Source organism: Equus przewalskii, chromosome 24 (assembly GCF_037783145.1).
Source record: "Equus przewalskii isolate Varuska chromosome 24, EquPr2, whole genome shotgun sequence".
Classification (NCBI taxonomy): domain Eukaryota; kingdom Metazoa; phylum Chordata; class Mammalia; order Perissodactyla; family Equidae; genus Equus; species Equus przewalskii.
Window position 1 is genome coordinate 7,224,030 of NC_091854.1, and position 15,043 is coordinate 7,239,072.

Sequence of the window (15,043 nt, forward strand, 5' to 3'; positions counted from 1 at the left end):
TTTTTTATATTTTAATAATAAAACTCAAAGACCTGTTATTTAACTGTGAATTCGTTGTTCTCAAGCTTTTTGGTATGAGATTCACCATCTGTTAACCTCACAAAGACGGATAATCTGAACCGCAAACAGGGCCAGCAGGATGCATCATTTCCTGAGTCTCTTTTTTCTTTGCACGCATTGTCTTCTGCAGGTGCATTTATGTCTCTTTCATCTCCTTCTGCTTTCTTTGCGTGCTCACAGTGTCCTACTGTTGCTCAGTGTGAGAAACTGGCTCGTGATTGTAAAAGCAAAACTAGCTTTTCGTTGTTTGTTTATGTATCTGTAATTTATTCTGCTCAGTTATCTCCATAGTCCTAAATTCTGCCATTGTTAAAATCAGACCTTTGGAGCTCCAGACTCAACAAATAAATATCAAATTACCTTGACCAAGTGACACTTTTGGAGATTAAACTGTTTGCTATGTGGTTGATGGAGAAAAGGCACCACCCAGCCCAAGTTGCAATTCGATACCAAAGCACTGGGAGTGAACAATGCAAAGAGGATCCTATTGTGCAGCTTTACAAGCTGATATGCAAGGAGTCATTTATTCTTTATGAATCTTAACCCTTCTTCTCCAGTCATTTCTCCTTTAAGAGTTGTAACATTCTCTTCAAGTTTCCAGAATACCTATTAGGTGAAGCATTTTGTTGGTTGAATGGAAGGAACATATAGCTTTGGTGAATGCAATAGGGAAGTAAGAATGAATGTGAAGTTTAATTTCTTGTTCTGGTTATATGTCACTGTGAGGCATTAGACAAATGCCAAATTCTCTGTTCTTACTTCTTTAGAACAAAATTATTTTTATCATGATTACCCATAAAGAACTTGAAATTCTTATTTAAAACAGTCTTCTGTGAGGTCATAGTGAGCAGGAGTTGTGTCTCTCTCTACCTGATCTTACAGGGTGCCCAGGGCAGCATGGTGCACGCGCTTGTGCTTAATAAGTAGCTTTCGATGCTGGTGGTATTTGAAAGATTATACATTGTAAAGAGTATTTTGTTCCCTTTTTCCTTGGCAGGACCAAACAGCTTCCTTTTCTAAGACTAGTGCTGTTTGGATTCAGTGAAAGTACACTTTGTTCTAGGAGAATTGCCATCTGAAAGCCGGGAATATATATTGAGTTCTTCCAAGAACGAGGTGTTGGGGGGATCACGTTCTAGGACAGTGCATGCTGACTTGGTCTGAATGAGTGACTGGTATGTGCTCTTTTACTCACAGGCCCGCTTCTCATACGTGCGAATGAAATATCTTTTCTTTTCCTGGTTGGCGGTTTTTGTTGGAAGCTGGATTATATATGTGCAATACTCTACCTATACAGAACTATGCAGAGGAAAGGACTGTAAGAAAATAATAGTAAGTATTTTTTTATTCCCTAGTATATGGAAAAACCTATATTAATGTGTTATATTAATAATATATTATATTTATTACTTATATCCTTACTCATAATTATTTTCAAAAACTAAAAGTTAATTTGACCTTAGAGTTATGTTGAACTTCTTAGCATTTTGATGTGACCAAGTTAGTAGGCGTGTTCCCCACTTTGAAAAATCCAATATTCAGAAATCTAAATATGTAGTACAGACCAGCATGAGAGCATCCTCATTACAAAGAGGGATTTTTGTTTTGCAAATGTACTTGAAGTTTAGTTTACTCTAATCAGATGGTTTTTTAAATGTTTAGAGTATGAAAGTGTTATTTAAAGGCAACCTTTCTAGGGGCCGGCCCCATGGCCGAGTGGTTAAGTTCGCATGCTCCACTACAGAGGCCCAGGGTTTCACTGGTTCGGATCCTGGACGCGGACAAGGCACCACCCATCAGGCCACATTGAGGCAGCATCCCACGTACCACAACTAGAAGAACCCACAACTAAAATATACAACTATGTACTGGGGGGATTTGGGGATAAAAAGTAGAAAGAAAAAAAAGAAGATTGGCAACAGTTGTTAGCTCAGGAGCCAATCTTTAAAAAAAAAAAGGCGACCTTTCTAGAACACATCTTTTGAATAAATGGAGTCATTCCCCAATACCAAAAATTTATCTGAAAAGCATATAAGTATATTTATTATTTATTTTCTATTCAAATGTTTGGATATCAATCTAAGATTTCTAGTCGTAATTATTGGTTCCATAGCACTTATATTTTAAATGTTTGAGGATAAGTACATTTAACTCCTTGTTTTCTGCTAATGTCTTCTGGTATAAATAATATTAAAACATTAATCTGAGAATTATAGTTTTGATAATAATGATTCTTGGATCCCAATTATTATAACTTATTAAAGATTCTATAATTATTGAGGGGTTACTCTTTACCCAGGCCAGTGGTGCTAGGTGTGTGCATAAAGCAGAGAACAAGATGTCCTGACCTTGCAAACTTATTGTCTAGCAGGAAGAAAATGAATAATTTCAGTAAGGTAAGATAAGTATTACAATAGCAAGTGTTATGGGAACATAAGACAGGGAGACCTGAGGCTTTCCAAAGTTCTAAGAAAATAAAAATCAACTTAACTCTAGATACTCTATCATTTAGGATATAAAAGCATTATTCCCCAGGAGTATTGCAGCCTGTTAACTAGGCAAGGGAGAAATTACTACTGTAAGAAGCAAGGGAATGAATTAATAGAGAAGAGTCCCAAATCACCGTTCAGAGATGTCAATCTTATGTCCATTCCAATTGGCAATTCCAGATCTTTGAGGAATTTTAAGAGAGGAGGAACCTCTGGGGCCAGGCAATGTACTGGCAATTTACATGGTCATTAATACTTAAAAGAATACTATGAAAGCCCTCACAAGCCCATTTTACAAATAAAGAAATATGACTAAGAGAGAGAGAAGAATTTGCCCATGAGGATGGAACCAGAATTTGATCCTAATTCTATCTTTATATAAAGCTCATACTCTTTCTGCTACCCTATGTCAGAAAAGTCTGACAAAGGAAGTTATAGCTTAATAAAACTAATAAGAAACCCCACAAAACTCACCTGCTCACCTTCAATGAGGAAGAAAGAAGCAGGAGTTATGTAATCAACTATAATAACATATAAATAACCCAAACTATTTTAAATGTTTATTTCCCTTCTTCTAGGCCACTTTTCTCAAATTAGGTGCCTTGGGGCATGTTAAAAGGTATTCCATGGTTAAAAGACTTCCATGGTCAATATATTTGAAGACAGAAGGTTAAACAAAGATAAGTAGCTGACTTTACTGAGGACTTCTCAAGATCTTTAATCTACTAATACGCAGTGTCCATCGACAGAGAAAGCAAATATATTTGATGAGGAAAACATCCATCCCCACAACAACCCTCCTAGGAAGACTTCTTAACATCATCTGGTGATGTTAGAAATATTGTTCTAAGAGATTAAGCCAAAATGAAATAGATATGCTTTTATCTCGCATTAATACAATAACCTTCAAAATGCAAGGCATATGTTGTACATATTCTGAGTGAAGTGTAGTTGAAGTGCCTCATTATTTTTCCTTTAACGTAATTTTACTATAATTGATAAGAAATGGAAGCAGAACATAATTCTAGCTTAATAATAATAATTTAATGGTTATCTTACTAAAACTTGAAAATAATGAGAAAGCTTTCTGAGCCTAAAAGATAGCTTTTTCTTTTTTTGTGTGTGTGAGGAAGATTGGCCCTGTGCTAAAATCTGTTGCCAGTCTTCCTCCTTTCTTCTTTTTTCTCCCCAAAGCCCCAGTAAATAGTTGTATGTCCTAGTTGTACGTGCTTCTGGTACTTCTATGTGGGATGCTGCCACAGCATGGCTTGGTGAGCAGTGTGTATGTCTGCGCCCAGGATCCAAACCCACAAACGCCAGATCACCTAAGCAGAGCACACCAACTTAAGCACTGTACCACTGTACCACTGTACCACTTAGCCCCTTTCTTAAGGCTGGCTTTGAGAAATTGTTATTTCTCTACACTTGGGAATTATGTTCTTAAAAGTTACCAAGACTGGTAGTACTAAAATAGTACTAATATTGCATAGGAATTGTGTGATTAAAACTAAAAAGCAAGCAGAAAAAATATTTTTAAAATATATGTTAAAGCTTCGAAGAGCTAATAAGATAGGAATTACTTGATCAAGATCTGGGAAAGGATAAGAGTCGAGAGAGGTGAGCCTAGGTTTTTGTGGCTGTGTTTGCCTGGAGATGTGTGACCTGAAATACACAGTCTTAGGGGGCTGGGGAGATAAAAATCTAGCCCATTTCCTACCAAGGGGGGGATACTGGTACACCATGCTTTGGGCCAAGACCCTGAAGAGCTGAACTCCAAAAGTAAAGGGGAGCAAAAGGAACCTCAGAAAGGTGAGCTGACTTTTGTAACCTCTTTTTGCCCTGCGGAATCTGCTGATATTGGGCATGAGCAGGGGTCTGAGAACTAAGACTTTATTCTGGTAGAGAGCTGCTGCTGGGGACAAGAAACCAGCAAGCTTTTACAGAAAACTAAGGGAGCCTCAAGCATAGGGCCAGTTATCCTGTTGGGATATTTGCCAAATCCTGGGGCTTTACAGAATGGGAAACTAAAAATCTTGCTGGAAAGGCTTTGAAAAGCAGGGCAGACGTTTTGGCAGTCTCACAAGATACAGACTAGAGTTATGAACGTGCCAGAGGGAGAAACCCCAATGGATTCCCAGGCTCTCAATTAAAAATCCTAGAGGGCTATGCTGTTAGAATAGAGATGAGCCAAAAATAGCTTGAGCTTCACCAGAGGTGCAACCCAGCCTCCACTCAGCACAGCTTGATTGGGTTAAGATGATCAGCTACCATTATATCTGCTTACTAGAGGGAAAGGAAACCCTCTCTGGAGGCATTATGGAAAAAATTACAGGGCATGCCAAAAGACAGGATGATATGACCAAAAACTGAAAGAGAAAAATGGACAGCAGAAGCAGATATACAGATGATCCAGATATTGGAGTCATCCAAAAAGGATTTTAAAGTAACTACATTCATGTTCAAGTAAATAGGAAAAAAAGGTAGAGAAAATAAATAAACAATGGATAATTTCAACAGAGAACTGAAATGTATTTAAGAAAGTCAAGAAGACAATATGGCAGTTCCTCAAAAAGCTGAATATAAAATTACCATGTGATTCAGCAATTCCACTTCTAATTATATACCTGAAAGAATTGAAAGCAGGAACTCAACCAGATATTTGCACTCTAATGTTCATAGCAGCATTATTCACAATAGCCAAAAGGTGGAGACAACTGTTATGTCCATTAACAGATGAATGCAAAACAAAATGTGGTATATACATACAATGGAATATTATTATTGTGGTGACTATTTTACAGTGTATACAAATATCGAATCATTATATTGTATACCCAAAGCTTAATACTGTATGTCAATTATATGTCAATTTTTTAAAAAGAGAGATTTATTGCAAGGAATTGGCTTACCAGTTATGGGGGCTGGCTGGACAAGTCCAAAATCCACGGAATAGGCTGTTAGGAAGGACAGGCTGGAACCCTTGGGCATGGGCTGATGCTGCTTTCCACAGACGGAATTTCTTCTTCAACAGGAAAGCCTCAGCAATTCTCTTAATGCCCTTCAACTAATTGAACCACACCCACCAAGATTATCTAGAAGAATCTCTGATAAAGTTAATTGATTAAGGACTTTAATCACATCTACAAAATACCTTCACAGCAAAACCTAGATTGTTGTTTGCTTCATTACCGGGGTCTGTAACCTCGCCAAGTTGACACATCCAAAGATCCGCACATCAGGTTAAAATGATTTAGTTTGTGCTACAAATAGTTGTACTGCAAAAACTGAAAGAAAGAAGGCTTCAATGAATGGAAAGATCCCCGTGGGGAGAATAGTAGAGAAAGGCCTCATGGAGGAGACAACTTCTACAGGGCCTTATGGAATAGGAAGAATGTGGGGAGAAAGGCTTCCCTTAGCACTTTTATCCTGAAGAGCAAGATGCAGATTAATGTTAGATGTGAGAATTCCCAAAACCGTGCGTTAGTAACCACTGAACCACAGCCTTTTGGCTTCCTGTAAATTAATGTATTTTCCTCTTTTGCCTTTTTATAGTAAATTTTAAAAAGAAACTTAGAATGTTGAACAAATCGTATGTATTTCATATAAATTATGTACTGTGTGTGAATTAGTCTAATTTAGTAATCAAGTATATTTCTTATTTCAATGTTGGAAATCACTATAGAATATTAGCATTATTTCCCTGAGATGTGTTCTCTAATCAGTGAATAATTTTTGTTAAAAGATGTTATAAAGTTAGTGGCATTCTTAACTTATCTAAGCTTCTAGGAAGCTGGGAGCCAAAACTGAGATTAATTTTGCACATTGTACATTGACGCAATTTGAACTCAAGTATCTTGTTTTCAGTTTTTAATGAAAGTGTGAAACTTTTCACTGTCATATCCATTATTTAGAGCTTGATTCTAGTGATGTGCATAATAGGCTTTTAAAACTCCGAGAAGAGAAATGGAGTGGAGGCCATGCACCCTTGGAAGCCAAGGTTAACTTGTGGAAGTTGTAAGGAAGGACAACTGTGCACTGCTCTTCTTTGTTTAAAGGCAGCTCTGAATCTGCGGGCAATGCTAACTAGCCCTAATTAGACGTGCTTGGAAGGATCCATTTTTTTTCCAGTTCTGCTTTTTTCTTTTTCCACCAAGCTAATTATAATATGTTGTGTAATTCATTGTATATTTTCTCTGATCATAGAAGTCACTAATTCACTCATTATTTCATCAAGTTCTATTTGGTGCCTAACCATAGGGAAATTTTGCACACTTCGACTCTGTAGTTTGCTGGGTTCTTTAAAAAAGAAAAAAGATGACGGGGGGAGATGGACAGAAATTTTTCTTCTATACATTTTTCAGGACAACATTGTTTAATATTGATATTTCTGACATGTTCTCCTATGATCAAGAGTGTTCTAAGGTTCTACCTGGGTAATAATGAGGAATCACTCACCATGCCATTCTGGTGAACCTTTGTGACTGTTACACGAGCACATGCTTTAAAATGGAAGCATTAAGAGATGAAAGAGCCTCTAAATTTTGTTACGGTCTCTTTTAAGATTTAATTTCTAGAGATAATGATGTGTTGCTTAAAACAGCAAGCTTAACATATACTAAATTTAAGATATTTAGAACCATGTTTTCAATTAGATAGTGATACAGTATGATTTCATCTAGCTTTGCATTTGTTTAGGATCAATTTTTATTTGATTCTAGAGGTTCATTTGTGCTATGCTATATTTTTAAAATATACGGAACCAATCCACTTGGAACATACTGAGGTGTTTTTTTGTTTGTTTGTTTGTTTTCACCTGAGGAAGATTAGCCCTGAGCTAACATCTGTGCCAGTCTTCGTCCACTTTATATGTAGGTTGCTACCACATCACGGCTGATGACCAGTGTAGGTCCGTGCCCAGGATCTGAACCTGTGAACCTGGGCCACCAAAGTGGAGCATGCTAAACCTTAACCACTACACCATGGGGCTGGCCCTGGAGCATACTGTTTTTAGAGTGCAAGTTCAAATTTTTCCTTTTAAGAAAAGTATGGGCTTATATCATGTGATGTTGACTGTAGTCCTGAGACAGGTGGTATCATTGTTATGATTAGCATCATTCCTGAGAAGCAATAAAGAGACAAAGGCTTAAAGCAAGCTTAGATGAACAAGCCAGCAATAAAACACAATGTTATTTTAATTATGTGCTTACTAGCACTGTGCTAAAACCTGGAGATACGGAGATAAGACATGTCCTCACTCTGAAGATGCTTACAGACTTATAGAGGATATGGAAAAATAAACACATAATTGAGACTGAGAGCAAGATTGCCAGAGTTAGCATTAAAAAACCCCATAAACAGGATGCTCAGTTAAATTTGAATTTAAAATAAATAGTGAGTTTATTTTTTTGAGTGTAAGTATGTCCCAAATATTGCCAGTAAACAATGAATAATTTTTCAGTATAAGTATGTCCCATGCAATATTTTACTGGGCAATCCTAACTGAGAAGGGCCTGGGAGACTTTCTGGAAGAAATTATATCTGAGCTGAATTTTGAAGAATTGAGCGTTGGAAGCAGAAGGAGGCATGTGCAGCATGTATGAAATAATGCTACATTCCAGGAACAGCACGGCTAGAGCAGAGAGTGTGAAGGACGTTTACAGAGGCCAAGTTAGCAGAGTCAAAACCATCAAAGACTGTGTATGTCGTGTTAAGGAGTTTGCCTCTTATCCCAGGGCAGTAGAGAGTCAATAGAAGATTTTAAGCAGGGAAGTGAGTGACCAGATTTATGTTTCAGGAGAATTTCACTAGTTATGGTGTAGAGGGTGGATTGGATAGGAGACATCACACGCAGGGAGACGAGTTTTATGGTCATTGTAATAATCCAGGCACAAGTGGTAAGGTAGTTAAACCATGGCATTGGCAGAGGGGATGGAGGGGAGGAACAGCCTCAAAAGATATTAAGCGGGGGCCGGCCTGGTGGCGCAGTGGTTAAGTGTGCACATTCCGCTTTGGTGGCCCGGGATTTGTCAGTTCAGATCCTGGGTGCAGACATGGCACTGCTTGGCATGCCATGCTGTGGTAGGCATCCCACGTATAAAGGAAGATGGGCATGGATGTTAGCTCAGGGCCAGTCTTCCTCAGCAAAAAGAGGAGGATTGTCAGATGTTGGCTCAGGGCTAATCTTCCTCAAAAAAATAAAAAAGATATTAAGGAAATAATTTGGTCGCCAGCATCTAGTGACCAGGTGAATGTAGGGGAATGAAGAAGAAGGAGAAGTTTAGGACAACTCACTGCTTCCTCAGTCAGATGCCTGGGTAGATGATGGCGCCTTTCAGTGAGGTGGGGAATAAAGGAGGACGACCTGTGTGGGGAGAGGAAGGCAGGAGATGGTGAGTTCAGTTTTGGATAGATTGAGTGTGTGGAGGTTATGCAGATGGAGACAAGAGATGTCCAGAAGGCCCTTAGATATTTAGCTCAGGAGAAAGATTGCTCAAGGACAGAGGTTCATGAGAGCCATGGGAATAAATGTCACCTGTGACAGTATACAGAGAACCCAAAGAAAGTAGAACAAAACCCTGGAAGGCAACAATATTTATGATTGTGAGAAAGGAAGAGAACTCCACAAAGAAGACTCATAAGGAGTGGCCAGGAAGTAGGAGAAAAACATAAGGAGAGAAGCCATTAGAAAAGAGTTTTAGGGGCCAACCCTGGTGACCTAGTGGTTAAGTTGGACATGATCCACTTTGGCAGCCCAGGTTCAGTTCCCAGGTGCGGACCTACAACACTTGTCTGTAAAAGTGGCCATGCTGTGGTGGCAGCTCAGATACAAAAAGAGGAAGATTGGCAGCAGATGTTAGCTCAGGGCAAATCTTACTCAGCCATAAAAAAAAAAGAGTTTTCAAGCAGTGTGACGAACAAGGACAAATGCTGAAGAGAGGTTAAATAATATAAAAACTGATATTGGCAATTCAGAGTTCACTGTTAAGAGTGTTATGAGTATTTGCAAAATGTAGTGGAGTCAAAAGTCAAAATGCATTGGATTAATTTTGGATGGGAGGAAATAAGTGTGAACAGCAAGTATAGACTACTGTTTCTAGAAACTGTGTGGGGAAATGGTTTTGATTTGGTTTTAATTTTTTTAAATTGTGGTAAAATATGCATAATATAACATTCACCATCTTAACCATTTTTGTTTTTCAGTTTATTTTTTTCAGCTTTATTGAGGTATAATTGACAAATAAAATTGTAAGATAAAGTGTACAACATAAAGATTTGATATATTTATACATTGTGAAAGGATTTCCCCCTTCGAGTTAATTAACACATCCATTACCTAACACATTTACTTTTTTTTTTTTGGTGAGGATATTTAAGTTCTACTCTCTTAGTGAATTTCAGTTATACAATACAGTGTTATCAACTGTAGTCACTGTGTTATACATTAGATCCTCAGACTTTATTCATCTTATAACTAAAAGCTTGCACCCTTTCACCAACCTCTCCCCATTTCTCCTGGCAACCACTTTTCTACTCTCTGAGTTAGACTTCTTTTTTTTTAGATTCCACATATAAGTGATACCATGCAGTATTTGTCTTTCTCTGTCTTGCTTGTTTCACTTAGCATAATGCCCTCCAGGTTCATCCATGTTGCCACAAACGAAAAGATTTCCTTCTTTTTTAAGGCTGAATGATATTTCATTTTATATGTATACCACGTTTTCTTTATCCATTTATCCACTGATGGACAGTTAGGTTGTCTCCATATCTTGGCTCTTGTAGATAATGCTGCAGTGAACATGGGGTGCAGATGTCTGTTTCAGATAATGACGTCACTTCTCTTGGATATATACCCAGAAGTCGAATTGCTGGATCGTGTGGTAGTTCTATGTGTAATTTCTTAAGGAACTCCCGTATTGTTTTCCATGGTGCGTCTGAACCATTTGTAAGCGCACAGTTCAGTAGTGTTAAGCTTATTCACAGTGTTATGCAGCCAGTCGTCATAACTTTTTCATCTTGCAAAACTGAAAATCTGTACTCATTAAACAACAACTTCCCGTTTCCCCTCCTTCCCGTCTTCTGGCAGCCGCCATTCTACTTTTCTGTTTCCCTGAGTTTGACTGCTTTAGAGATCTCATATAAGTGGAATCATACAATATTTGTCTTTTTGTTACTGGCTTATTTCACTTAGCATAATGTCCTCGAGGTTCATCCATAGTGTAGCATGTGTCAGAACTTCCTTCCTTTTTAAGGCTAAATAATGTTGTATTGTAAGGAGAAACCAAATTTTGTGTATCCGTTTGTTCATTGATGGACCCTTGGGTTGCTTTCAACTTTTGGCTGGGAAATTGTTTTAAGTTGACCTAATCTAATTTGGTCATGCATGCTCCTTATATTCTATTTTGAAAGATAATAGTAGCCACTGAAAATGTTTGATACAGGTGAGGCCCACACATTATTACTAGGTTATAATGAAAATGATTTCTACTACCATATAGGCATTTATTCAGCACATACTTATTTATAAGCAGTCACAAAACATCCCATGTGATCAAGTCTGTAAACTCATTAAAGTTCTAATTCTGTCATTTTAGGTGCTCTACCAATTTGCGTGAAAGCTTTACTCAAGGCAGAAGCAATGTTACTCCAGAGGCTTCTGTTACCCTTATAATTAGCATCAGGCAACTAGAAATTCGAAACCAGTGATTCTCAAAATGTAGTCTCTTTGACCAGCAGCCTTAGTATCATCTGGAAACTTGCTACAAATGCAGATTTTTCAGCCCCACCTAAAAGCTGCTGTGTCAGAAACTCTGAGACTAGGGTTCACCTGTCTGTGTTTTAACAAGACCTCCAAGAGATCTGAATCTCCCTAAAGTCTGAGAACCTATGTTGTAGAACAGTGAGCTCTGGGTACCTCCATAAAGATAAAGGTTATAGCTTCAACTGGTTCTTATGCCCTCTTTGTGAAAGGGTAGGGAATCTCATATTTTAGCCAATCCACGTATCTTAAGTACCTTTAATTTTACCAATGATAGTCCATTTCTAACAGTCACCATGTTATTTAAATAAATAGCAAGCCACAGGTTTCACCAATAAAATCCTAATTTGCTAGTTAATAAAATCTTGGAAATGGATCAATCTTGATCGATATATGGATAATAGAAGCACTTAGAGTAGCTGCCTCTGGAACATGGGCCTCCTTCTCACCTTATCAGAACCCTGGCTAAGCGCCTGTCCACTCCTGATAAGGATATTTAGAGGCACCTGGACTGGAAAGTCACACACACAAATATTGCACTGTGTGCTGAATAATTTTAAGTAAATTACAGGCATTATAACAGAAGGGAAGGAAAGAGTGGAGAGGGTTTGTGTGTGTATGCGTGTGTGTAGAGGGAGAGGAAAAGAGCGTACCGTTAATAACCGAGAGAGAATTCAAGAGAGAGGAAAAGAATCAGAAGTTGAAGACACAGTAAGAGTGCAAAGAGTGGTGAGGACTTAAAATAGCCGACGTGGGGAATGGGAGAGGGTGCTGACTGGAGACTTGAAGTTTCTGGCGTTGGTAAGAACCGACTTTGCTGTTTTTTTCTAAGGAGAAATTGATGAAATTGTCTGAAATACATTTATAGAACACGGATCTTAGAAAATTATTTAAAACCTAGTACCATACATCTGTTATTTGTTATCGCCCCTTGTGGTACAGTTCCCATAGTTCATGAAATTATTCCTTCAGCACAAATGAGTTTTGTAAAATTTATCTAAAGAGTGCCATCTTCTGGGACCATGAGGGATGTGCAAGCAAAGGAGCTTCTATAGTCGAATGAATCATCATAGGAATAAAATCTTAGGACTGGAAAAACCTTTGATGTTTTCTGCTGAGTATCCTATTGTAAAGCTGAATGTTCCTTATAATCTCTGTGACTTTTTAAGTTAGAAGATCACATTACTGACGTTGATTATAGCTTGCGTGTATGACCATGCCTGAAAAAACAAAACAAAATAGTCTGTGGCCAACCATCCTTTTCAGACAAGCATGTGGGAAATTTGCTTTTGGTTTGTGATGGCAGCCACAAGTTGCAGAGCCTGTTCCTTGTGAGGACGCCTTTGATGCAGCATTGGCTTGAGGCCTGAGCTCAAAACAAGAATCTGATTCTCCCTGCTGAGTGCCAGCCTTATCTCCACTGCTTAACAGTTTACCAATAAGATGCTGGTTGTTTTTTTTTAATGTTTTAAATATTATGGAAAAGTACTAATTTTATCCTCAATGAGGTTTTAAAATAAAAATCACTATGCTCTTTATGGTGGTTATTTAATAAACATTTACCAGACATTTAAATACCAAACGTTGTTCTATGTGCCAGAGGGGAAGGGGAGGTTCACAGATGAGTGTGACCGGGTCTCTGCTTCAGGTTATCTTACTTTCTACCAGGGAAGATAACATGAACATAAATGATGTTAGATTTGGGAATATAAGAAAATAAGGGAGAAGAATACAGCCTTAAAAAGGAAATATACAGCCTCAAGATTATTCATTGGAAGACAGGTGTTGTGGAAAGAGCCACGTTTAAATCTTGATCTGGGGCAGAGTTACTCGTGGAGTGTTCCTCAAGATTCAGGAGCCAAAGATCAGGACAGTTGAAGAGATTAGCTCTTTAAGTCCTATCCCAGAAGTTTTTCATAATAGAATACCCTATTTCTGGATAAAAACCCAGTACATTTTATTCATTCATGCATTCAGCAAGTGCTTTTTATACACACTTGAGTATGTGTCAGGTGTTGTGCAAAGTGCTAAAGAAACAAAGATGAAAGTCCTGGCCCTACTTTGAGTTGCTTGTACAGAGGGAATGAGTGTGACAAGAGCCCTTTTGTAGGAGCACTGTGGACGGGCGTCTGACCCAGCCATTATTAAACCTGCTCCACACGTTCCTCTCCAAGGTGAGTAATTCTGGTTCTTAAACTGCCTCAGTAGTTAAAAGCGCAGGCTCTGGAGGCAGACTGTCTGCGTTCAGAATCCAGCACCACCACTAACCTCCTCTGCAAATTTCTTAACCTCTCCTGCCTCAGTTTCTTTATCAATGAAATGGAGATAATGGTAATACCTCTTTTATAGGAAAACTGTGAGGATTAAAGAGATACATGACAATATATACATGTACCTGTATATGTATACATGAAAAGCTCTTAGAACAATGTTGACATACAGTAAACAATATGACAGACACTTGTTTACCTACCATCTATGTAACAAATCTTAACCTTTTGCCATATTTGCTTCATTTTAAAAAAGAAAAAAAATTACAGATAGAGTTGAAGTCTTCTTTATGCTCCACGCTATCCCCTTCTTCCTCCCCAGAGGTAACCACATCTTGAATTGGGTGTGCGTCCCTGCCCTCATGTTTTCATACTTTCCTTCCGTGTGTCTGGGTACATAAACAATATATGGTGTTGCTTTGTATGTTTCTAAACAGTAATAAATGATACTAAATTGCACATATCATTCTGCAACTTTTTCCACTTGACATTATGTCTTCAACATTTTTCCATGTTGATATGTATAGGCCGAGTTCTTTCATTTTAGTTACTGTATGCTGTTTCGCCATATGAATATATACGATTTATTCAGCCATTCTCCTGTTGATGGACATTTATTCTATTACCCATTTTCCACTCTTACAAACAGTACTTCATCCTAGATGGCACCCTGAGGTATTCCTAGACTGAACCTTGACCTGATATTTTTGGAGGGAGAGATTTTTCATTACTGATTGAATTTTTTTAATGTTTATTAATCTTACTAAGATTTTCTATTTCTTCTTGCATCATTTTTTTTCTTGCATCATTTTTATTATTTATATTTTTCTAGAAAAATTGCTCACTTCAAATGTATTGCCATAAAGCTGTTTGTTTTCTTCACTATCACTACCCTTTTCTTTCCTAATAATCTTTGTTTGTGTCTCCTCTTTTCTCATCATCAGTCTTGCTAAAGGTTTATTTCTTTTGTTAAAGTTTTCAAAGAACTAGCTTTTGGTATTGTTGATCTTTCTTTCTTTTCTTCATTAATTTCTGCTTTTTTTCCCCTTCTGCTACTTTTGGGGGTTTATTCTGTTATTGTTGGGGGTTTTTTAAGCCTCTTTAGTTGAGCGCTTGCTGTGCATATTGCATTCAAAGCTGTACATTTCCTTCTAAGAACTGCTTTAGCTTCATCCCACAAGTTTAATATGTATACCCTTGGTGTATATTAGTTGTGCAGTTCTATATATTCTGCATTTGCATTGTGATTTCTGCTTTAATCCAAAAATTATTTAGGAATGTGCTTTTTAGCTTCCAAACATGTCTGTGTTTATTTTTCATTGTTTCTGTTTTTGATCTCTTATTTCTTTGTGTCAGAGGATGTGGTCTATGCAATCTCAATTCCTGAGAAACCCTAAACTGTACCCGCAGGTGGTACACTCCAGCTCCTGAGTAAGGCCTCAGAACTCCCATCACCTTTGCCTCAGTGA

The 15,043-nt window shown here is 37.8% G+C and overlaps 1 protein-coding gene across 5 annotated transcripts in view; it reads left to right on the top strand.

Annotated features, from left to right (window-relative positions):
* DIPK1A (divergent protein kinase domain 1A) overlaps positions 1 to 15,043 on the top strand; it is a 102,408-nt gene that overhangs the window by 75,789 nt on the left and 11,576 nt on the right. For 4 of the 5 annotated variants that reach the window (XM_070592642.1, XM_070592641.1, XM_070592640.1 and 1 more), the window contains one exon: positions 1,258 to 1,392. The exons of the other annotated variant lie outside the window; for it this stretch is intronic. In XM_070592642.1, coding sequence (XP_070448743.1) covers positions 1,279 to 1,392 — 114 coding nt within the window. In that variant the 5' untranslated portion in view covers positions 1,258 to 1,278. The remainder of the gene's footprint in view (positions 1 to 1,257; positions 1,393 to 15,043) is intronic. 5 annotated transcript variants of the gene reach the window in all.